Source organism: Dermacentor silvarum, chromosome 8 (genome assembly GCF_013339745.2).
Source record: "Dermacentor silvarum isolate Dsil-2018 chromosome 8, BIME_Dsil_1.4, whole genome shotgun sequence".
In the NCBI taxonomy this organism is placed as follows: domain Eukaryota; kingdom Metazoa; phylum Arthropoda; class Arachnida; order Ixodida; family Ixodidae; genus Dermacentor; species Dermacentor silvarum.
Window position 1 is genome coordinate 32,933,149 of NC_051161.1, and position 25,632 is coordinate 32,958,780.

The 25,632-nt window shown below is 43.1% G+C and overlaps 2 protein-coding genes across 4 annotated transcripts in view; both read right to left on the minus strand.

Annotated features, from left to right (window-relative positions):
- Positions 1-9,084, minus strand: part of LOC119460985 (SWI/SNF-related matrix-associated actin-dependent regulator of chromatin subfamily A containing DEAD/H box 1B-like) — a 42,268-nt gene extending 33,184 nt beyond the window's left edge. Inside the window, exons 1-6 of the mRNA XM_037722154.2 lie at positions 8,265-9,084; positions 8,123-8,183; positions 7,309-7,606; positions 5,830-6,015; positions 4,675-5,097; positions 3,189-3,400 (exon numbers count right to left, since the gene is read on the minus strand). Coding sequence (XP_037578082.1) covers positions 3,189-3,400; positions 4,675-5,097; positions 5,830-6,015; positions 7,309-7,606; positions 8,123-8,183; positions 8,265-8,445 — 1,361 coding nt within the window. The 5' untranslated portion in view covers positions 8,446-9,084. The remainder of the gene's footprint in view (positions 1-3,188; positions 3,401-4,674; positions 5,098-5,829; positions 6,016-7,308; positions 7,607-8,122; positions 8,184-8,264) is intronic.
- A 4,782-nt stretch (positions 9,085-13,866) lies between these two features.
- On the minus strand, positions 13,867-25,562 carry LOC119460988 (uncharacterized). Of its 3 annotated transcripts, XM_049671891.1 has the most exons (8): positions 25,395-25,562; positions 24,408-24,501; positions 22,533-22,602; positions 21,859-22,135; positions 19,464-19,649; positions 17,761-18,147; positions 16,338-16,478; positions 13,867-14,371 (listed from the first exon to the last, which is right to left on the minus strand). In XM_049671891.1, the coding sequence occupies exons 1-8, from the start codon at positions 25,545-25,547 to the stop codon at positions 14,255-14,257; spliced, it is 1,425 nt and encodes a 474-aa protein (XP_049527848.1). In that variant the 5' UTR covers positions 25,548-25,562; the 3' UTR covers positions 13,867-14,254. The 3 variants fall into 3 exon arrangements, with proteins under 3 accessions (XP_049527848.1, XP_049527846.1, XP_037578084.1); XM_049671889.1 differs by lacking the exons at positions 24,408-24,501; positions 25,395-25,562 and adding an exon at positions 22,693-23,348 and having other exon boundaries at positions 13,876-14,371; XM_037722156.2 differs by lacking the exons at positions 24,408-24,501; positions 25,395-25,562 and adding an exon at positions 22,693-23,345 and having other exon boundaries at positions 13,877-14,371; positions 17,761-18,129.
- Positions 25,563-25,632: the final 70 nt, after the last annotated feature.

Genomic DNA, 25,632 nt, shown 5'->3' on the forward strand with positions numbered 1-25,632 from the left:
TTCTAACCTTCTGCAAAGCTCACAGAGCCGCAAGTAAGAATGCGGTGTATCCTGCGCTTTTATATGCAGGTCTTGTATGATGGAACTGGGTAGCATGACCGACATCGTACATTACACAGTGTAGTCGAGACCAGAGGTACAGTTATGCTCAGACTGTAGTTCTGAGCGTAACCAAGATGCCGTTGGTTAACATTCCATTACTTTACGTGCACAGAGCGAGTGTTAGCGATGCTAAAGGAGCACAGTGTGAAGCGAGATGCAAGTGTGATTTTTGACCTTTATCGAAGCTGATCACAATATAATGCCTGCATTTCTTATGTGGCTATGTTAAAAATCATCAGGACATGCCACAGTCTTTATCAACCTTAGAAGATTGTTAAATATTGAAAGGTTGATAACAGCCAATATTATCATTTAATCAAATCAGTAATACAAATAAACCACAATTTTGTGAACTTTTCAATTTAGCAAAATGCTTTTGATTTCTGACACATATTTACAGAGCCTAATGCATTCAAAAACTTGAAGCAACAAAGTAAACTGAACGTCTCGCCAGATTTAGCTAAGATTTAGGGAGAAGTATGAGAAAATGAATTCACACAAAAACTTCACTCAAGTTGTCCAAGTTTCCATAAGCATTGTGCCACTTGCTTATCTCCATGCATCGCAGCGTCATTATCAACCTTGTGACCCTGATCAACCTTATCACAATCGATCTGACCCTTACCAACCTTATTGGACATGATCCGACCCTTTTTAACAATTAGAGGTTCTTGTCAACCTTATCAGAGTGGCTCCGGTCCTTATAAGCCCTTATTACTCTTTAGCACCTTATCCATTCGTGTTGAACCATTATCAACTGTGACGAGATCCATATATCACTCCTTATTAATTGAATTCTGGGGTTTTACGTGCCAAAACCACAATTTGATAATGAGGCACAACGCAGTGGGGGACTCCAGATAAATTTTGACCACCAAGAGATCTTTACCATGCCCCCAATCCACGGGACGCAGGTGTTTTTGCAATTCACCATCAAAATGCGGCCGCCGCGGCCAGGATTTGATCCTGCGACCTTGTGCTTAGCAGCACAACACCATAGCACTAAGTCACCGCGGCGGGTCACCCTGATCAACTCACTAACTGCTTATCTGTCAGTATTGCTCAATATGAGGCACATGAGCCCTCAGAGATTGGTGGCACCTCGGTTGGTGAAGGAACGCTTCAATGGCAGGCACGTCCCGCGACCACTAAAACGCATCGGGGATGTGGTGTGCTCGACATTGCATTTTTGCAAAGTCGGAGTTTTCCCGATGTCTACAATGCTCGAAGTCAGCTCTACAAGTAGTCCTAGAGATGGCTTTTATTCCACCATCACCAAATCCTTCAACAAAGCCTTCATAGAAACTGTTCTCCTTTGACATTTGTTTTGTGCCGCCGGTACAACACATTCATAGGGTTCAGATATATTCACCTTCTACAAGCACTGGTGTTTAGCCCACTGGGTAAGACACTTAGCTTCTGAGCATGGGGGCGTAGGTTTGAAACTCCGTAGTGCCGTTCTCCCTTTTGAATTTACTTTGTTATCTACATTAATTTCTTTATAGCGATTCGTCTTACGTGAACGACGGGATTCCTCGTTGTGCAGGCGCAGAAATACTTACGCATTGAATATGGTTATGCTGAGTGTCAGTTTAGGTGATGGGCGCCATTGACCTATTAAGGTTTCCCGCTTCATGAACAAAAACAAGGCACGCTTCACAGGCTTGCTGTCTACAATAAGTGCATACGATGGTGAACATCATATATCTTTTGGCTCTTCATTAATATAGTGTTATTTGCAAGAGTGTTCGCGATTTACTGAGGCTCTTGATTTAATAAAGTAATTCTTTGGTCCTATCAACTTCGTTAAATCAAGATTTAACTGTATTTAATGAGCTATAGATAGGATGCACATTGGCAGTTCCATTCGGGAAATCTCCAGCCTAAACCAAACTATCAAGGTTCGAAAGGAGGCAATCCAAACACAACAGCTAAGTCTAAACATAGTAAATATAATTCAGTCACATAGCTCATAATTTAACACTTTCGTGACCGCGCCTATTCCCGTCGACAGTATTTTCTCGTTAGTACAAGTTCGAATTTTGGCGCTTCTCCGAGTGCTTTGGACAGCTAGTGCCACCGAGCGGGTTAAAGAGAGACTATTTTATCAGTTTCGGCTTTGTGTTACTCTTTTTCACCCCGCGGGGATTTTTAAAGCGCCTGCATAGTCGGGGTGACGAGCGCTCGTCGTTTGGCATCTAGGTCACGCGCGTCCGCTCCACGGAAACGGCGAGTTTCGACGGTTTCCGACGCATCTGGGCTCGAATTTGCGGATGATCGTAGCAGCACAGACTCGGAAGACGACTTCGATTCGTCGGACTTCATTACGGACGACAAAAGTGCGGCAAACCGCCCCGGAACATCGACGGGTATCCGCCGTTGAGTTTTGCTTTCTTCGCGGACCGTGTTATCGCTGCCGCGCATCGACGTAAGGATTTCCGGCATGTTCTAAAGGTCACAGTTCTTATCTGCAAGATGTAAACGTCGTTCGGACGGGATCATTTACCGGCGGTCGCGCAGAGAGTCGAGTTTTGTCCACGAAGACGGCCGGGAGTGCACCTTGGAATCGCGCTCCGCAGTGCTGTGTGTACCCGTGTGCCTCAAGAACTTTTGTAGATACAGAGCTTACATTTGCAGGCTGATTTCATATATCCCTTTTCTTGAAAATGTATATTTCAATTTTTTTTTGTGTGTGCAAAGCAGCATTGATGTTTTTATCGATCTTTCTCGTTCTTGATGCGACTTTTTTGTTTTGATAATTTTTTTCGTAGTATTTTTAATATGCTGTTTGAAATTAATACCGTTGGAAAGATAATTTCTTCTTCTACAATTTAATACCATACACTTCAACATGAATCATTTCCTGTGGCAGGAAAAAAAATAATAGCCAGACTACCCGAAAACTACCGATTTTCCCGCGGTAACGAAAGTGTTAAGTTGTGTAGTTCCTTGAGGATGAGCAGCATCCACCTCAGCCATTCCTTGACCATCACTCATGCAAAACTGTCAGGTATATGAGATCACTCTCCAAATTACCAAAAAAGAGGATGAAAGAAGAAAACGAGAAATAAATATGAATGGGCAACCTTTGGTTAAGCAGGGATGGTTGGGTCTTGATGTACTCGTCAGAGTCTTCACTCTCACCCCTCACAAGGCGTGACACAATCTCCTGCATCTGGTCTGATATGCTCTGGCAGCGGGCCATCAGGCGATTGACCACACCACGTGTGTGAAGCAAATTCTTGGAACTGTTCAGCATAGCGGGCGTCAAGTTCTTGCAGGTTTCGAACTTATACACCTGGACAAAGAGGGTGCAAGTTTGCAATGGCAAACGCCACTAGTGTAACAATGCGCTCCAAAACAAGGCAGCAATGAACTATGAAATGCTGCCTTTAATGATCAAAATCGCAAGCTCAGTGAGGTGGTAGGTTAACATCGAAATCGAACAGCATGACGCAAACAAAGGACAATTGATTTGGATACCACAACACCTGTGCTGTCAGTCTTCTGTCCTTTGTTCATTTCGCACTGCCTTTAATCCTTTTCGACAGGCCCAGCTCATTCACCCAAACTCACTAGTTTGTTACTTGAATGTTTTCTATGAAAACAACTCATTATGTCTAAGAAATAAGCATAAGATAAAAATTTTCAAATTGCGATAAAATAATTACAGGGTTAACACAAACACGAGATAATCTTTATACCTGTACACATCAAACAAATATCTCAAAAATCACAAGTCAATTAGATCTGACCTAATCTGCAAAAGCTGTAGCTGACTTTTAGAGCACGACTACAATGTCACCCTCCATGTGCTCTGCCCATGACATCACACAACCTATGCATTATAACGCTGTGGCAACACTATCGGAATCACTACTAGGGGAGGGGAGGGGGGGGGGGGTATTCTGTAAGTTTTCACTTAGTGGACCTGTTGCTGTTTAAGTTCTGATTGGCTGGGTTGGGGTATGTGTCAGAAGGTGACAGGTGCCCCCAGCCAACCAGCAATTCAGCAGCAGATAAAATGGACACATCCAGTAGGTGGACACTTACAGAATGCCTCCCCTGGTCAAACACATGCACATATAGCTAAATAGACGGTCGAATCTGTTCTCAGGTAGCCCATCTGCTACAACCATACAAGCACATGTGCAATGCTCTTGAGTGCAGGTCTTACATATAGAAACAAGCTACTATTTGTATTACACTGATGTAGGTATATAGTACAGAACAAGATGCTGCTATACAAGAAAATAGTTCAATGTGGCAATGTTTAGCCAATGGCACGTAATGTACCACATTTTTTCCACCCACGGCATGGATGCAAATTGGTACTATTCTCCAAGCATGCGTAACTTTGCAACCACACACCGCAGAAGATTAGATGAAGTATCCCAAATCAAGGCAGCATTTATTTTCTACTTGTGCTAGGATTTAAGAAAAGGAGTACGGAAAGTTTGTTTACTTCGCTACTTCAAGGACTAAAATTTAATGACTAAAGCACTGAAAATAGCGCACCAAGCATGGCCTTTCTAGACAAAACTTTGTATCACTGAGAGTAATATAACCCACCAGATTCTGCCATGTTCCATATGGTCGGTTCTCCACAACAGCATCTACCTTCTTCCGACTGCAGCCAGGGACCGCAAGTAGTTCATTAAAAGAGGCAGTGTCAAAGAACTCTGTGATAGCACGCTTGGTTTCTATCATTGCAGGCGTGTCATTTGACTCTCCACCACTGTCCTCACTGTCATCGGCTGAGCCATAGATGTCCTCATTACAATATTCTTCTTCATCACTGGCATCATCAATTTTTAGTGCTTTTGCTGGCCGCTGTGCCACCTTCTTGTAGGAGCTTCGTGACTTGAGATCGTTGAAGGCTTTAAATTTGGAAAGACCAGTACTCGAGCTCTTCACAGGTGACTCAGTTATTGCAGCACTCGAGCTCTTTACTGGCGATTCAGTTTTTGTAGCGACACTTGCCTGCAGCTTGACCTGCGAATGTGGCAAGGGACAAGAACACCAATGTGTCAGAGCTCAAATGGACACTGTTTAGAATAAATAAGTTTAACTAGGTAGGTTGATTTCACTTATGGAATGGTGTAAATGTCAATCTTGGCATGATAGGTTTGGTAAACCAGGCAGAGCTCAGAAACAAAGTACAGATGGCGACAACACTGAAACTCCCACAACAGCTTCTTGTGAGGTCATGTATTTCAGCATCATTCTAGTGCAAGTTAAATGCCGACTGATAAAAGATTACGTAGCATTTGAAGCAGCGAAACATCAATCTTTTGAAAACCACTTTTTGTGCACCAAAATGGCAAAATTTGCAAAAATACAGTGAAATCTGTGGCGTGAAACTGATGTCACGGGCGTTGTGCTTTAGGTATCAAGAACAGACGTCTGCCCTTTGTTCTCTCCAGTAATAATAAACATTTCCTTTAAAGCACAGTACATCATTTCGCTATCTAACATGCGTGTTATGCTTTTAAAGCACAAAATACGCAAGAAGGAGCTAGTAGCAATCACTGCCAAACAAGCAATTATTTGTTTGTTGAGAATTTTGAGATGCAAAGTACAGATAATATACAGCAGAATCGGGGAATGTGGCTAAAGGCAATAGTTTGCCTGTCCTAAATGTACTAAAAGCTTCAACTTAATTCCAATGATATCTTAAGTTATCACAAGAGTATTCTGCACACTACTGCGGCTTAGGAGATGTACCTTTGGCGTAACCTCCCTCTCCTCTTCACCGTCAAAGTCCACCCCTTTGCTGCTGGATGAGGAAACTGTTTTATACCGCGCATTGCGATAAGGGCTGTAGGCCTTGCGGTTTGGTGGGTTCTTCACCAAGTATGCACGTGCTTGAACAACGTTCCATTTAGATGCCACCAAAGCGTCTTGGAGGTCCTGGATTACAAAGGAATTCATGCCGAACAAGACGACAATTTTGTATTTCTTTAAATAAGGTAATGAAATTGGAACTTGGAAGGATGAAGCCAAAATGCCCGGAAGTACACGTTAAATGCTGCATAATAAGTGAGCACAAACGAAGTTAAATAACTTGGTCTTTATGTCATGCATGCAGATTTTTCACACGAAGAAACATGCGTGTTAAATATTTCTTCTTCCTTTGAGAGCCAGAGCGAAGAAGTAAAAGCAGCAGACAAATATGTGCATTATCGTGGTAAATAGGAGACTGGAAAAAAAGAGGAGATTGCACTAAGGACTGTCTACTAATGCAACTGCTGAACTCCTGTACATAATGTAAATACATTTTTTTATTGTTTTATAGGAGATGTTGCCACCAACAACCGTGACCTTTTTTTCTATGTGATACTAGCAACATCAAGTATTGTATAACAGCTCAACAGTATGTGAGCTGGCGCACACAAAATGTAGTCTAGAAGCTAAACAAAAAGCTTCCTATTTTTAGTTTTCTCTTCTTGACTGGTGAGGCAAGAATGCTGGCCCTGTCAAATCTTGTTATTTAGCAATGTCTTCTAATGAACTTGACCACAACAATGCTGTCAAAAAGAAGAAAAAAAAAAAGAAGCTTGTAGAACTACACGGCTGCCTCAGCAATGGAACAATAGTAACATGCTAGACCAGTAAATGAAATCCTGAATAATTCAAAATTACAACTAATTCAATTAGAACTAATAATTTTCATTGGCATGTCATCTTTTTGATGGCTTTTAAGACTGCCCAATTCAAACAAGTCAATCATGAATTTCAGTTCACACAAACTTTGGCTTTTAAGAGCAGAGTTATATGGGTGTCACACAGTGCTATCACATAGAGGTTGATAATTGCGATCTAATGTGGCCCTGTGACACTGGTACAATGTGGCTAAACACAGCTGGCTGGAGGACGTTCACAAGGCATGCAGGGTCGACATATGCCAGCATTTAATGGTCAGGTTGCCATGTATGCTGATGAAATAGCAGAACCGACTAAACTTGAATTGGTATTGCTGACCTGTGTAACCGGATTCATTGCATAAATGCCTGTCCGCACAAGGTGGTCTGCATAATTATCCGAGCGTATAAGTAAAAATTCTTTATTTACCCATGCTTTGTCCAATTTCATTTATTTATTGCTCTGTTAATCCATATGTAGTTTGTAACAGTTTGAAATAGTAAGTCAAGCATATCTTTTCCAGCTGTAAGCAAGCAAAATATGCAACATGCAGTTACCAACCATAATGTCGGCTCCTCTGAACTCTTCAATGAGCTGCCTGAGACTTTTCTCCCTGTCAGTCATGTACCTTGTGCACTCATCATCCGACTCTTTATCCCCACTGCTGTCATCCTCTATCTGGTTAGGTTTCCTTTTGGCATGTAAAACACGTTGCCCTGTACCGCTGTTCCCTGCATCGTCTTCAGAGCTGCTTGAGAGGACACGCTTTCGTTTAACTCCATTTGTTACTACTGGACTTTCTTCCTCTTCCAAGTCAGCGGTTGAGCTGCTTGCTGCTATGTCAGGAGACTCTTCAGCACTGGTGACATGAAAGAAAAAAATTGAGCGCAAAATCAGGCTCTATGCCAAATGCACAAAAACAACAAGCACAGCAGTGTGCCCAACCTGATTAACTGTAAGCAGCTGATTTTATACAAACCCCACATTTTAGGTTCACACCTACAACACCATGAGCTTAAGTTATGTTTATTGCAAATTCTCCATCGTTTCATTTAGCATGTAAAGTAGAGATAAAACTGGCATGACGCGGCGAATGCATGTGAGGAAATTGGAAAACATTACTCAATAGACTGCAGTGCCTTAAAAACTGAAACGCATGAAAATGATAGCAAGAAGGCAGTAAACAGCGTCGCTCCCCAGTAATGTCTACAGCAAGAAATATCCGCGTTAAATGGCAGCATTATTCCTCGATTCAGATGCGTTATATTTAACACGTAATGACGGGATTCATTATCACGTTAGCACACCTCAAAGCATCAAAAGAATGAATGAGTTCAATAGAAATAACAGACAGTTGACTCAGAACGTCGCTCACCTTTTATCCGGGCCAGACCGCTTCAATGCTGACTCGGGAGTCTCGGGGACGACAAGATCATCTGCACATCACAACAACACAGTCGCTCTTAGATGCAAACACAGTGTTCGATATTCGGCGAGTGTTAGGTCGACAGACTAACCTTCGTTTCTTTCAGGCGAACCATGAACATCATGTCGCTGTTTCTGGCACTGGTCGCTCGACGACGAACATGGTTCCAAGCCGGGGCTTTGCTGCGCACATTTCTTTTGAAACCTAAACTGTCTAAGCGTATTCAACAAGCTTGGTGAGCCGGCGCCGTTAGCAAGGATTGAATCAGACATGATGCGCAGTACCCGGGAAAATAGATCGCATTCACCAACTCACAGATGGGTCACTACGTGTCAGCTCCTTGATGCCGACAGATCGACCGATATCACAGCAGCCGCGACAGCACCACACAACGCTTACTAGCCCGGTGTGACAAGACAAACTTTACCCGCGAAACCTTGCACGTTGTCAATTCCGGCAGTGGTTGGACAAAGACAAAACAACAATAATCTCAAGTCCTAAACACCGCCACCGAAAAGTTGTGCCCCGCTGGTATTCAGGGCCTTTCACAGTGAACTAACAGAAACTCGTTCGCTAACAGGAACATAATCCAGGCACTTGTTAAAAGCTTGACAACCGCGGACCCGCGGTAGCCGCGGCTCAGCGCTCGGCTCGGACGGGTCTGAACGGAAGCAGCTCGGCTCGGGTCAAGCGTGGCGCTGTGGTCGCCGGCTCCGGCTCGTTGGCCGCTGGAATGAGAAAGCTAGGCTTAACTTATAATTTCTCGCTAATTGTCACTTTTAGACGGCTTGAAAAGAACATTTTCATTGTGTCAGTGCGTGTCAATGCCCATGCAGCCAACGCGAGGGCAAAGTAAGGCTTGTAAGGAGGACGGCAATGACCCAGATTGGGTTTACTTGTCGGTCGCGGAAGTGCAAGAGTGCATGCATGGAGCACCTCGACGGTTGTGTGATCGTCAAATTTTTAATTTTTTCAATATGCGCTTTTTTACAACCACATGCCGCGATTCGGTGGCCTTTGGTATATGCAGCAAGTGTAGTTATTCGCTTTTTTTTTTTACACTTTAACTAAATATGCCGTAATTAAACCACGAGCCCACCAGGTGTTACCACGCACGGTCACGTTTTTCAAAAGGTCGGCGTTACAGCAACCCCAGACCAACTTCCTAAACAGCATTAACGGCGCCGAAAGGTGTCCCTGAATTGAGTTTCCAAATTGGTTAGGTGGACATTCCCATGTATCGCTCAGCGCTTTCAGCCGACAAATCCGAAAACAAAAATAAATTAAAAACAACCGATTCGATTACCTTGCTTCCCAGTCTTATCCAAGGCTTACATTTTAAACTAAAACCGATAAAGTCAGATCTAATTTTTCGGAGGAGTTTTCCAGAAAAATATGAAACCAAATTTTGTTCTGCCAATCAAGCTTCCCTGCATTACAACTGCGTTATACAGGAAAGCAAAAGTTTGTAACAATAATCAAAGCGATTCGTGTTACCATCTCCAGTTTCATGCCCGTGTTTCTGTCCGTCGGCTTGTAATCATATGAGCCGCTTAGTGAAACGCACGAGAACAGAAAACTCGAACGAGCGTGCGTGCATCAATATCTTCTTCTTCGACATGAAAGCATAGGGGTTAAAAAAAATAAATAAACTTATCATCTTCCAATGACTTCAAGTTCTGTGTGCGTGCGTGTAAGAATTAGTGTGACACCGTCACGAACGGCATAGTTTACGAAAACGTGACATGGGCGCGTCCTCCAACCTAGGGAAATTGAAAAGTGGAGCGCCGTAACTGTCTCTCGCTGTGAGAACACCTCAACAGCACTGCACAGGGGAGGGGTGAGGGGAATAGAATTTACAGAAGAGGAAGGAGGCCTCCCCAGTCAAGCGGCAAGGCCGACCGTCCGATATGTGAGGCGTTTTGAACACAGCAGACTGCACAAATTTGCACATATTCGCGGGCGTGCGGCAGTGATCACCCAAGAGAGAAATAATCTGCTGATCGTAGCTGTCCACTTAATTATCCACCTACCATCTTCGGCCTCATAATAATCATAATTTAATAAGAAAAGTTCTTTGCTCACTCAAGCTTTCGAGCTTTAGCGCAAGCCGAGCGTGCAATGATGGAGCACTGCTTTGCGCACAGTTGACCTAAAATCAATTCCAAGCTTTCCGCTAAGGTGGTCCTCATAGCCCACAAGTGCAACCCTCCCAGACAAACAAACAAACAAACAAACAAACAACAAACAAACAAAAATATATAAATAAAAGCCATTGAGTTTAATTGGCCAGGTTTTTCAATGAGACCCAACTGATTCCGATTTGACATCATTGGAGGCCCAGTTGGCTCCAATTGGAGATCACTGCAGTTCAAATTAGTAACAAGACAGTTCCATTTGGTTCCAATTGAACATCGCTGCATAGGCTTGGTATGCTAATTGGTCTCCATTGGACCAAATTGGAAGTCACTGGATGAGTAATCCCATGAAACAACAAAATAGTTCATAATAATAGCACAATTCCAATGTGAGTCTTCAAATAAAAGATCTCGTTATTGGTGTGATCAATGGAGAGAAGAATCTAGCTTTCTGTGAGCTTAGAAATTTGCCTTGAAACTTTACTAATTTGTGTTGCATTGAAATCACTTGGTGAACCAAATTTTGCTTACATATACAGCACCTAACATGTACACCCGTGAGCAAAAGTATATGGACCACAGTGTCTCCGAAAAAACTGAATTTCTTCGTAATTAATAAGCATAAACTGGAATTAATGGGTATACTGAAAAGTTCGCAATGTCAAGTTTGGACTGCAGTCCTCAAATTTCAAGTTGCATTCACAGGCAGAGGAAAAAAATCGGCTTTATCACACAACCCCTGGTTCGTATACTTTTGCTCACGGGTGTACCTCTTGCAGTGAAGGGGTGAATAGTGGATTGCCATATAATGTTTACATGCATGAGTAGCCTTCTCAAATGGATTCTCAAGTATACCTGTGTAGTATGAAGTTAAGCCCCATCTCATTTTTTTCCCCAACAATGGTCCCAACGAGTTGAATCCAGAGTGTGCGGGTCCAGTTGGGTCCCACTGTGCTAAAAAAAAAAAAAAATTGCCCAATTGGAAATCGCAATGTTTTTTTTTTTACTGGGCTGGAACACTTTTCACACGTGGTAAATAAACTTTCTTAGATCGTTAGACAATAGCGCCATAATTGTAAGAGCCAGATATCCCTCTGCGTTCGGAAGGGTCCCTATAATTTCGCTCTAAAGGCTGCCTGGCTATTCCATCAACTTTTGAACACCCCCACCACACTTCTCACCCCCTTACTCTTATGTCAGAGTAAACACAATGGTGACTGGGCATTCTTTTTTTAAACATCACAACTGCACAGTGCCTCGTACAGAAGCGGAAAATCTCACTCATGGGATTGCGGCACTATCTTGTGGCAGACAACAGCATGCATTGCGCCGGCTTGATTCTTGTTTGTTTAATGGGAAGGTGAAAAGAAAGTGGGTCTGTGCAGTGCAGTAACTGTCGCTCGAAAGAAGGACACTTCAAATGTGCTTCAAAGGAGGGGGGCAGGAAGGCAAGTAAGATGATAAGATGAGGCCGGCTAATGTGCCTTGCAAGATAGGGCAGCGGGGAGAAGGATGGCACCATGTGATCTCGATGCCATGGCACAAAAAAGTGCATTGATATGATGGGCATTGTTGCCATGTAAATTTCAGTGCAGTTTTGATTGCAGTTCGAAAGGCAAGGAGAAAGGGAAGGGCGCAAGGGTGTGGCAGCAGCTGCATATAATTGCAGATAACTCTATTCATACAAGATTTATACAAACATTCGTAACTCCGTTCAAAAAAAATCGTTTTGTTAAAACACAGTCTTGAGGTGGTGCCCTTTAATACCAGACATGTTCGACACCTTTCATAAAATGTGTTGCTGGGCCAATTTTAAACTACATTATATTACCACCTGCCTTTCATTTGGTTGATTTCATTTTGGCGATCCCTTTGCAGTCTTATATGACACGCTGAGTGGGCGTGATTTTGTTCGTTTTGCAAGATGCTTACATGCAGTAAGCTGTCCACCTAACACGGGAGGCCAACAGCCCTCTGCATGATGCGGGGAGGCTGTCAGAGGGCACAGATGATGCCTAGCATCCAAAATATAGTTTTCAACAGTAGTGTTGGTCTTTGTAGACAACTGCTAATAACATCACAGTCACAGTGTACAGGGCTTCAGTTACCTTGAATGTGTTGCCGTAGACCATGACATGAGGCTGACTAGTACATTTGTTATGACATGACAACAGGTAGCTGACACTGCTGTGCCTTCACTCATTAGCGGTGAAGCTGTACTACACTAAGCATGCATTTTGATTAGGCCACATTAACCCTTTAGCAGCCAACCCCGAGCTGTACTTGTCACACGAGTTTTTACCCATATCGCCAACGACGAGTCACACTCATCCGGCCCGATTTTCCGCTCCTTCCGCCGCCAAAGACATATCAAAGTCGTCAATTGCGTTGCTTGCAATTTTCAACCCTAGATGGCGGTAGTTGTCTATAAAAACAGAATTTCGTGCCTTTTGCGCATGTTTTAAGCCTGGTAACAGTCATTTCATAATGGCCCTTTGCAAGAATGCTGGTGGCAGCGATGCTCCAAGAAAAAGAGGTGCTTCTTGGAGCAGTACAGAAAGCAGCGTTAGTGAAGACATGAAATTTGTGCCCGACAGCGACTCGGACGTTGCCTTTACCCTGGATATTGCCTCAGATGACGAGAGCGACGGCGATGACGACGACGGTGACGCACTGGGCTGTGCACGTGTGTGGCAGCACGAGAGCACCGATAAACAGCCACCTGCACCTCCGCGATTTCTCTTCTCTTCAGTGCCCGGAATCTTGCGGCAGCCCACTGAGGAGAATGACATTCTCGGCTGGTTTTATGTATTTTTTGACTGCGGCATCATTGACCTAATCGTCACGGAGACGAACAATTATGCTGTAGCATACATTGCTGCTCGGTGTGCTAATTCTAAACAAAATCAATGATGTAACATATATTTTCCGAATCAGAATTGCATGGCAAAAATTATTACTTAAAAAAAAAAATTGGCGATTTTGGTATGTTTTTCGGAAGTTAAATTGGCAGTTAAAGGGTTAAATGATGATGTAACTTTCCAACCATGGAACTATGTAGGCTCCATACTTCTACTGAATAAAGAAAAATAAGAAATTATACAAGCAGTAAGAGCATAACACAAAATTTGGTGACAGTACCCCTTGTAACATGTGGGCGATGTGCAACACATTTATGCATGTGGTGTGCTTGCTATACGTTTATTTCAACGAGATAGCCCTAAGGTACATGCACATTTCCAACATGCCACCAACGTTGTGGGTTAACAAGCACAGTGTTTTACTACAGTGCACTACAGGCACTGCAGTGGCTACAGGTCTTCAAAAACCTCTTAAATTAATTGAGATTGTTTAAACGTCACCCGGGGTATATACCACGTTGACGACTGGGTTGTAGACAGATGCAGACACAGCCTGCCTGAGTAACTAGAACCATTCAATTAGCTAGCTACTAATTTTTACTGATTAAATATTGAAATTACTGAGTTTAGTGCATATGTTTGTGTTGTACATATGAAACTTAACATTATATTTGCAACTATTCAATTCCACTGTCCATGTGTGCACAGAAAAAACACTCAGCCTGCATACGTGTAGACTTTAATGAATCACCTTCAGGAAGACGTCTGACTGCACACATTTTGCTGCTGTGGGGAGAACACGTACCCATCTTCTCCCATTCCAGCGAGCCGGGGGGGGGGGTGAAGGCTATGCACATCGCGAGAGGTGACGGGGAACCGAGAGAGGGGGGGGGGGGGTGAAGGCTATGCACATCGCGAGAGGTGACGGGGAACCGAGAGAGGGCATAGTGCCGCTCTCGCATGTCTACGCCAGCTCCCGATGTGTCCGCAACGTGCGAACGTGACGATGGGAGTATGCGGGAGAATATGGGTGCGTGTGCTCCCCACACTGCATAAGACTTTACCATAAGGCAGTGAGAAAACTACAGTGGCTGCACGCGCCTCAACCGTGTGCGCTCTCGTTCATCGGTCAAACGTTGTTGCAGAGCAGTGGCATACAAAGATGCAGCCATGAGTACCTGGCTGGAGCTTTCTTTAATCTGAAAAAAAAAAAAAAAAATGAAAAGAACAGCAGCAGAACATAAAATAAAAAGGCGAGGAACAGTTTGAAAAACAGCGACGCAACATAAAAGCAGAACTTTGGCACCACCATTTCCCTACTTGGCTTTCACAATGACTTGTTATTGTCACTCGTTGCTACAATTTGGCACTATAACTGCCTGGTCATACTATACTAACCTTATGCAGAGCTTGAAGCCATGCAAGGAAGCGGCTCCCGCTGTTAGCCATAGAACCGAGCTTCTTCGACAGTGGCACTTCACAATATTTTTTCTACCCAACTGTCCTTAAACAGCATGCTTATGTGAAATATTCAGTGTTCCCTTACAGTTCACCATTGTTCAGTTGCCTTGTTTACAAGACAAGTGTGTACAGGAGGATCAAAAAGAAATGAGAATGCCTGAGGATGCGGTCCGAGAGCATTGCCATGCTCTCTACCTCCAGGTTTCAGAAGCTGCATGTGTGCGCAATATCGAACCCAACGGCATAGTCAGACTACAGCCTAACCTATCGAAACTGTCACTTGGAGAGTACAGCAATGCTCTCATACAGCATACTCCGGCGTTCGCATTTATTTTTAATTCCTCTGTATGTTTACTTTCTTTAAAATTACTTTTTAATCCATTACCTTGCTATCGGTATTCCTTTGGGACCACTTTTACTATGATGACAGTCTGACACTGCTTATGTCATAAAACACAGAACACAGCATTGTAGTAACTACAATATTAGGTTGAAAGAAATGTTTCCACTATAATTTATTATTGTTACTGCTAACGCTTTACAAATCTGAGCTTAAACACATTTAGATAACTGCCACCTAAATACCCGAAGAAACTATGAGGTTGTGTGCGGTAGCTAGTTTTGAGGCATGACCCATATGTAGGTAGTACATGAAAATGCTGACAGCTGGAAGAAGCTCCAACACGATCCCTGCCTCCCTGATAGAATTATTACTGCACCACCATTATTGTCTCCTTTTCCTTTGACAGAGTAATTCTCAACCTACTGCTGAATTTCTTTTTATTGCTGCCATCACGGAAAAAGAAGTTGTTCTGCCTACTTCTTTCGTGCTCTTTCTTAGAATATATTCTGTTAAAAATGCTGCAATTATGTACTGTGGCTTGTACGGTCTCATCATTCAATGCACACACAGTGTACACGCAATGTACATTGCCTTTAGAAGTTTTAATGCGCTTTAGGTACTATCGCGTTGCACGAGCCGTGGCTGCAGTGACACTTTCAAAAAAAAAGTGGAGAGGTTTTCACTGTAAGGGCACCCATCCATAGGGAAGGGAGTATATGGTGCCCCCTGGGTATGGTGGCAGCCACGGACATCAATCCATAGGAGGAGAGAGTATGTAGCGCCCCATGGGCATGGTGGCGGAAGACACATTCTGTGATGACATCCCTCCAGTGTGTGTGCAGGTGTGTGAGCGCGGTGGCGGTGTAAGAGTTGTAAGGTGTGGGAAGAGCCAGTTATGCCAAATAAAACTGACCTCACCATTCCAGCAATGCCTATATTCCAGTGCTTTGCACCGTCTGCCCGTGGAGCAATGCAAACGTTCTTTGCCCTTAGCACAGCATGCCTTGTCATGGCTGCACCACTGCCCTAGCTTCGTAACTATTCTCATTCTTTTTTCCCCCTCTTATTTTAACGATGAAGTGATAGCTGTTTGGCAGACCAGTGTATTATTGTTCCACAAAGAAAGCAGATGACGGAAAGCAATGATCCGTAGTTCAGGGGGTATACATACTGCTTTAATTGCAGAACCTTCACTTATTTTCTCAAGAGCATTACCGCGGCCATGCATCGTCTGTTACAACTCATACTGAATGCGATAGTACTTGTATAAATAAACAACTACCATGTTGATACAAGAAGTTAAGAAGCAATTGCAAATTGTTTCTAGATATATACAGAGACATTGCCAACAGTGATAGTACCTCAACGGCCACAAAATCACCAGGATTGATTTGCTTCTCTACTGAAGATGGCAGGTGTTCTGGGACATGACCCGTGGGGAGTATAAATTCTTCATTGTTGTCTTTCCTGCCAGCCACGTCCTCTGGTGTTCGTTGGTTAGTCTGAAGAATAGGAATATCCAACGAACGAAAGTGATTAGATCATATTCCAGAACACAAATGTGTGTGCTGTTTTCTCCAAAAGGTTGTCTTTAGAAAAAGCAAGAACTTTTCATAAACAACGCTATGCTTGGAAAAAATTACACTTGGAACAATCAGAGTTCCATAAATAGTGCTCCCTCGTTCACTATTCTCAGTAAAAAATATTCTGTGGAATGTTAAACCAAAAGAAAATTTACCTTCTATGGTAAACTACCTATTGTTTGCTTAAATTACCAAGTTAGACCAAGCCTAGTGAAACAATGCTTCATGCTGACAAAGTGCCCTTTCCACTATTAGGGCTAGGAGGCTGTCAAAGAAAGCAGTGCTTCGACAGCATTCCTATAGTTGCAGCAATCTTTAGGTATGGTACACATCTCACTACCACTATTCATTTCCACACTATACAGTGCAGCACTGTTCAGATAAATGTATTTGCGAGACTAATACTTTGGGACAATTCTTCTGCTGTACAACACTCGATGACAGGATGTTATTTGAGGTAGAAGTGCTTATGGTTTTCGTAAACTGTTTTATTCTTTCCTTCATCACCAGCAGTTTTGAGAGCCTTTCAATCAAAGCTGGAATTTTGGCAGCTAAAAGGTCAACTGCAAAAAAATCTGGCACTGCATAAAGGCCTAGCTTCAGATAGTGGAGGTGTACAGCAGCCTTTGTGCACAATTTTAAACTTGAAATACGAGTGAATGCGTCACGAAAACTTGCAAAATACACGACATGTCTGTCGAAATTCTCCTGAGTGCTCAGAACTCGCTTCACCGCCTTCACGGGCCGGGCAGGTTTTGGACTGCTTCCAAGTTGGGATCCCCATTAACCCCCATTAAGATTACCAATGCTGAAAAAAAAAAAAAAAAAACGAAGAAGAAAAGAAAAATTAGAGCACCACCATTACGGCTCGCCAGAAATTATGCAGAACTCAGAAGGTTGAGAACCAACGCAGCTCCTTGGCCTGACCTCTGAGGTTAGGTAGTGCCTATGGCATGCTGAAACTCTCAGAGGTGACTTGCAAGATTTGCGTCACATTCACTAACCACCAGGCGCACGTAACATCTGCTTAGGTGTTACCTAAAGGCTGTTAATGACAAAATTTGACAATTTTTCGTCCTACAGCTTTGATAAGATTGCTTCAATAGTATTACTATTGCTACTGCTCATTTATTTATAGTATTTTAAGCTAGAGTGGCATTTCACTACAGTCGGCTTTAAGTAAGAGATAGAAAATACCCACCGCAGTCTTCCACGTTTCACGTGGCTCGTTTTCTTCAACAGCTTCAACCTTCGGTTGACAGACAGAGATAGTAACCAGTTCATCGGAAGAAGCGTTGTCCACGTAGCCCGTAATAATATGCGGTTCAACCTTTACAGGTGTGCGATGTATTTCTTCATCACTTTCATCAGTGTCACTGGTAAAACCGTGGACATCACCGTCGATCTGTTCTTCGTTGTCACTGACAGCTTCAACCTTTATCGCATTCGCTGGCAGAAGCTCCACTGTCTTTTGTGAGTTGCACGAATCAGTGTCACTGGGAGCTTGGGGCTTGGGCAGGCCACCAATCGTGTTCTTCGCTGGTGGTTCATTCCTTGTAGTGACTGTCTCCTGCATTGTAATGTGAAACTGTGACAAGAGACCAATGCCAGATACAGAAATTTAGGTTCAAGACAGGATTGGGCCTGAGAGTTGACACAGCTGAACCACAATTTTTTTTACGTTCCACTGGCAGCTATGTTATTATAGTTATGATGAGCTTTTAATTTTAAAAAATAGAGTTTTCCTTCTTTTTCATTAGAAATGAAGTGTCTGCCTTTTCTATTTGCATTAATTACAAAAGAAGTTAATACGGTATTCTCAAACACTCACTCACTGGATACATGTACATGCTGCAATCGAGCAGCCTGCATCCAATGCCGTTTTCAGTAGCAAGTACAGCTTAATTATAGCTTCATGTTTGACTGTATGAACTTTATAAAAATATAGTTCAGGCTTTGGATTTTATTTACCATTTGCTTGTTCAGTTCTTTAACTTCCTTAGAGATATTCAGCCTTTAAATTGATGTCTGAGACACTTTCCCAAATGCCCATTTTGAATTAAATTAAAAAAACATTACCATTCACAAACTTCCAAAATACATATTAGCTTCATGCAAAAACTGCGACTCGCCCAGTGAACCATCCTTCTGAAGTAAAAACTGCACGGTGAAATGTGAACAAACGGGAGGCACATAAACAACAGAGATGCGCGCAGTTATGTTGCCTCTGCACTCATCTCTGTCATATCTGTGGTATCCTTTCGTCCGTGCTTCATTGCGCAGATTTTACGTGATGCTGATATTCACCAACTGGTCTAACACAATGCTTTATTGCAGCACCATTTGGCTGCCCATATGCATGAAAGCTTAGGACTAAAGGAAAAAGTGTGCCCGAGTGGTGGTCACTCAAGAAGAGGCAACCATTTAATTAGGTTAAACGTAACAGTTCAGCGGAAACCCGCTAGGTCGATAGAAGTAATTAAAATGAAAAATAAGACATCCACCCAATCATAGCAATTGCTACAAAGCTAACCCATACGGGTTCCTAAAAAAAAAAGCCTCGCAGTTGAAGAAAAATTCTTCCTGGTCCGGGACTCGAACCCAGGACCACCTCCTTTCCGGGGCAACCGCTCTACCATCTGAGCTAACCAGGCGGCTAGCAGATGCCAGGGCAAAGTCGAATTCATTGACAACTCGAAGCAAAGGCAAGTGTTTGACGTAATAGTTCAGCGGAAACCCGCTAGGTGGAGAGAAGTAATTAATATCTTCATTTCCATTTTCTTATTTGAATTTTCTCATTCTCATTTTCCATTTTAATTAGGTTAAACTTGAAAGTAAGCATCACTATTGCCTAGGATGTCCACCAAGGGTGACTTGCTCACCACTGTGGCTTGGAAGACATACCTGAGGTGTCACCTCTCCCTCCTCTTCACTATCAGAATCCGCATCTCTGCTGCCAGACGAGGGAAAAATATTGAATTGCGCGTTGCGATATGGGTTGGGAGCCATGCGACGAGGCGGGTTTTCCAGCAAGTATGCACGCGTTTCACAGACATCCCATTTACATGTCACCAAGGCATCTTGCAGAGCCTGAAACACACAGTAATTGACATTAGAGGGCACCATTTTTCATGCCACGGAAAACAAATTTATCACACCAATTCATATTTCCATACAATGCATAATGCTTGTGTGCTGATGTTAAAATGTGACTTCTGCAACAAACAGAAGAGCTTCATACATGTATACTATGAAACTGTAAGCACTCACTACAGAAAGAACACTCAGGGTTTTCATGCAACTTTTATCTATAATAAGTTTGCCGAGAGACATGACTCTAAGTCTCAACTCTCGACCAGTGGAATGCTTATGTAGTCATTTGTGCTGGCTATAAACTGAACACCTGAATCCATGTGTTCAGTTAACCGACACAAAACTGCTATGACCGCAGCATTTGGTGTGCTGTACATTCATGTTGTTGCTGCTTATCATGAATGCTTTGTACTCTTACAATTACCTGACACATGGCACTTTGGCTGCTTCATTAGCACTTCTTTATGGCTCTGTCGTGCAATTGTTTTGCTTGATGTATAAGTTCTCACTTTTATGCGATTTCATTATACTCTGGTTGATAACTGTTTAGTGTGCATACTTGCACTGTTACTGGGCTGGCTAGGAATGCTTACAAGCACCTGTGCATTTGTCCAATGACTCATTACATTTACAATTAACACGACAGCTTAAAACCTGAAAATGCAGTCCAGTGACAGGGAAATATTGAATATGCAATTGACTTAGTACTGAATACTCTAGCACCACGGATATGTTGTACAGCCATAAACAAGGATTCACAAAGCAGACGCTTAACTTTTGGTGTAGTCAGTGAGACGGACAAAGGAAAAGTAGGAGGAGGAACACGGGAACTCCTCCTTTCCTGACAACCAGCACAGTGATGAGGACATGGACGAAAAAAAGCACTGAACTTCCAATTAAGAATTATTCAAACATACATGCTTAGATATGTATTGCAATACACCCAGGTCATGTGCAATCGTGCAACTGAGTATATAAGTAACAAGGAAAGAAAAAAGGTACACGGATGAAAGGCCACAAAGAAAGTTTGTGTTTGTGTAGAAGTGGCACTCAAAGAACACCTTCATGCATCAGCACTGCCACTTAAACCCTCTCGAAGAAATCAAGGTGAATTTCAATAAGTGTCCAAGTGCGCATGTTGAAAAAAAAAAAAAAAAAGAACACGGTTGGAGGTTCAGTGCTTACCCTTGCTTTTTTCACATGTGTCCTCATGCTTGCACCGATTGTCAAGACGGATGACCAACTCAACCAAATCTACGCCGTTTCTTTTTTTTTTTTTGTTTTCAATGCAGCTCACAACACCGTGATAGATACATACCCTCAAGTGCAAAATAATGGCCAATCCCTCTCACCTCTAATTTTAAAGGAGTACTGAGAAATATTTTTCGACATTGTAGAAGCTTTACCACATGCTTTTCACATGTACGAAAATGACATATAGCTAGTATGAGGGTTGGGAAACACTTGCAAGATATTTTAATTTGATACTAAAGTTGTTCTTGAAATGATGGTCCTGGTGCTATTCGAAATCATCGTGGTGTCATGACATCAAGCAAGATATTCTGACACAATGTAACACTAAGGCTATACAGGATGACGTGGCTGATAAATGAAATAAGAAAGAGTGCCGTGTGCATTTCTTCTGCCTGACATGACTTGGTATGTTTCCCCTGAAGAAATCGATTATCGATGAAGCGTACGAATAACTGATTGAGTAAATTGTGATGCGGCCGACGCGTACGGCAGCCACAGCAATTGCAAGAATAAAATGAGCCAGTGCATCATGACATCACGACACATCCAGTTCCTACATACCAAAAATAAAACTGGTTCGTAGAAACAAGTATTATAGTAAATGGCTTTGAGCACTCTAAAGTTTGCCTTTTCTTTTTTTCTTTTTTTTTTTTTTGGGGGGGGGGGGGAGGTATGAGGACGTGGGCTTTCAATTATTCAATTAACACAAAACACACAAGTTGAAAATATAATGTCAGCATTATTTTAACCTCCATTTTCATATATGTAGCAAAGTTGTCACTGTTTCCAGTTGATGTTCTTCAGGCATATATGTACGTGTGTGCCTTAAACTAGAATGAATGGTAACTATTCCATAAAGTAATGCCCAATTGCGGTTTGAAACCTGCTTGCGGGTCTGTTACTTTTGCTCACAACAGCACAAAGTAGTACAACTACCCATGCTACTACATACCATAACATCAGCTCCTTTGAACTCTTTAATAATCTGCTTGAGACTTTTTTCTTTGTCAGTCATATACTTTGTGCCCTCTTCATCTGAGCTGTCTTCCTCACTGCTCTCTTTCTCTTCCTTGATAGTTTTTTTTGAGGCACTTTGAGCAGGCTTTCCTGATCCTCTGGATACTCCACCACATTCTGAAAGCTTTCGCTTCACTCCACTGGTTGTTGATGGACTTAGTTCCAAGCCAACTTTCGAGCCACTTGGTCGTTCACCATGAGACTTTTGTGCACTGCAGTTAGTGTGCAAGAAAAAGAAAAAGGCACGGAATTATTTTTTTTTCACATTCATTAGAACAAACTAACAGCGGTTTACATAACCTGTGTTGAATGCATGACCTACTGTACTACTTGAGTAGGTCGTAGTTGAATGTATGTAAGTGGTTCTATGTATCTAATAAATTATAATGTTTGAATTCTGTGGCAATATTATTCTTGCAGTAGTGATATTATACGAGAATGAGTTGCGTTTATTATCATACTGCTTTATAATACAGTTCTAATGAAACGTGTCCTTTCTGTCACTTAAGCAGCTCGCAAGCCAATATTCATGCAAGAGAACAGGCGAACACTCTTCGAGAGCAAGTTGTCAATGTTAGCATGATGCCAATTCAAATGGACAACACTCGCCTTTTGACCAAGTCCCGGCCAGGTCTATTCAGTGCCGATTCAGGAGTCCCGCCGGGGCTGGCAATATCATCTGCAAATCAACACACATATCCGCTCTTACATGCAAACACAACACTCGATATTCGTCGGCCGTTAAGCACCCAAAAGTTGATAGACTAACTTTCGTTTCGGCCCAGCGCAGAAGAATGACCATGCGTTTGATTCTGGTCCTGGTTTCTCTGCGATGGACATTGTTTGGAGGCAGGACTGTGCTGCGAACATCTCTTTCGTAACCTAAACTGCCTGAGCGTGCTCAACGGGCTTGCCGATCCGGTACCGCTGCTGACGAGTGAATCAGACATGATGCGAAGTAACCTGGATATCAAATGACATTCACGACGCTCTGAATGATGGTCAACGGTCCACATGGACGAAGACGAGTTGAGCTTGAAGGCGCCAGTGTGATACCACACTAGTCGGAACTTCACCACAAGACACTAACAAGCGCGTGACAACAGAAACAAGCGCACTCATTTGACTCGCGAAACCGTAAACACTACACACACAAACTTCTGCCAACAGTCTCACACGCCACTTCCCGAAAAACTATCACACAAGCGTTGACTGCTCACAGTTGCAAACTAAGCACGATCACTGGGACAGCAGAATCACGATTCCGGCACTTGTTGAAATTGCAAGTTGACAAGCACGGACCCGCGGTAACCGCGGCTGAGCGCTCAGCATTCTTTGGCGCGTCTCTGGGCTTGAGCTCACAGATCGAGCTCGGCTCAACTACTAGGCACTGTAGCTCAACCAATGCCTCCAGAGGTGTGGCACCTGTAACTCCCTCCAGCGGGTCGAGCGTGGCACCGTGGCGCTGTGATCGTACGTGCGTTAGGGTGCCTCGATACCCAGCGCCGCCGTCCAGGGTGGAGACAATCCCGCTGGCGCCGCCATATTGAGCTACGCTTGCGTTCATAAAGTGTTACTCGCGGCGCGCTTCCAAGTGCTTTGCCTTAATGAGGATTTTTTTATCGGTGTCCCATCTCCATATCTTTATAACCAATAGCCGTTAACTCGTCGAAGGTCGAAGACGTAAATGTATGGCGCCGGGAACATGCCCCAAGTTGCCTAATTCAATTTACATTGAACATGCCGTGTCGTGTGTATGTTTGAAATACGCACTATTTTTTTTTTTTTTTTTTTGCGCTTCGATGCTTGGTATATAAGGTTTGCTACCCCCTGTGTGTGGAAGTTTTTCTTTTTCGCTGTTGTATTTTGGTTTACACGTCACGCCTCCTTTACCGTAGCCAGCCACTCGCGCACGGCGGTTAGTTTCCCTTGCGTTGCGCGTGCTCTTCGCGTTCGTTGCAATTATTTGACGATATCTACGCGCAATTTTTGCTTTTTTGCCCACAAAACTGTGCGCTGACAGGATTAAGCTGGTGTAAAAATAACTGCGATGTGAAAATAAGGTTTAGTTAGTGCTGTAGAGAAAAATGTAACGTAACTTGTCTGTGTCAATCTTGCGTAGTACACATAAGAAACCAAACGATGCACAAAATACATTTACTTAGTAATGTCTAGTACAGTCATTCATGAAACATGAAAAAATATATGTACTGTGTGGCGCCTGAAGGTTATGTTGAAAGACGAGATAAAGAAAAAATTCGCAACTATCTCGACTGACTTCTGCGGTGTCATCAAGGTCAACTTCTTGAGGAATACTTGAGGAAGGGCTGTTTTCCGTACCAGCAAGTACACATGCGGCAGGCCGCCTCGCAGGAGGTCTTCTTCGCTTAGGCCGAGCTGACATGAAGAAAAAAAAAAAACATTTGTTGTATTGCGTCCACTAAAGATTGCGGATATAATATGCCACAGTACATTATTACTCACGTCGAAATTGAAACAGCGTGGGCAGGGCTGTTGACTTTAACAGACGGCGCCCATCCTGTCGATTTGCCTCGTACTGGTCCTCTTCAAAGTGTTTCTAAGTACAAATAAAACAACAAAAGTGATTATTGATTTCCCTCGTACTGGTCCTCTTCAAAGTGTTTCTAAGTACAAATAAAACAACAAAAGTAATTATTGACCTTTAAACTGATAGGAAAAGTTGCCTTGTAAATAAAAAGAACCAATTGCAGTGTTTAAAAATAAATTAACGCAGAAGTAATGATGTATTACCTCGCTTCGCACGTTTCGAAGAAATGCACTGGCTACAACAGACACCATGCCAGAAAGCGCCGAAACATTTTGGTCCCATGATGCCCCTTAACTCTACTACACCTGGGCATACTGTGCACAGGCATTTAAAGACCGTCACAGTACCCACTACGATCGGGAATGAGCACGAATGACCATCGGCTTACGATCACCACGCTACAAATATGTACAAGTCTAAAAAATCAGCTATGTAACGTAACACCCTGAGGTCCGCAAGATATCTCCTGAGAAATCAGAGAAAATCACAATGTTTCGCTTACCACGTACAAAACAGCCGCTCTCCCCAGACGAAGCACTGCGTTCTTTAGTCCCAAATAACCAGTACCAAAAAAAAAAAAAAAAGACACAAGAGACACACACGATGTGTGCTTCCCATGAAAAAGGAAAATAGTTGGCTTACGTGACGATTCGTAGCTAATGTAAGACTATTTCGCGGCTAAGCATCTTCGTCAGTCCTTAAAATAAGGGTACAGACTGCGCCCATCAAAACGAAAAAAGCCTATGCGACGCGCGCTCGCAAACCATACGCTACTCAGACAGCATCGGTGCAGTGCTTACTTAGTTCGTGAGCGAACGTAGGTACGTGAGCGAGGATCAGAGAATACTTTCTTATTTAAATGAAAAACACGGTGCGGTAGTCTAAACATTCTTGACACTTACCTCGCAAATGCAGGAGTTATCCGTTGCCTTCCAGTGATCGCGCTTTACTTGGGCTTCCCATCTCTTCCGTCGCTCTGGGTCCCGGGGGAAGCGAAAACAACGCAGTCCTTTACGCGTCGATCCGGCGCACTTGGGAACACAACAGCCCGTCATGTCGACACGATGCACTTGATAGCTTGTCAGTCATGCGGCTGAACACTGTCTAGCAAGTAGAAGCGTCCGCGAAGCATCCGCGCGC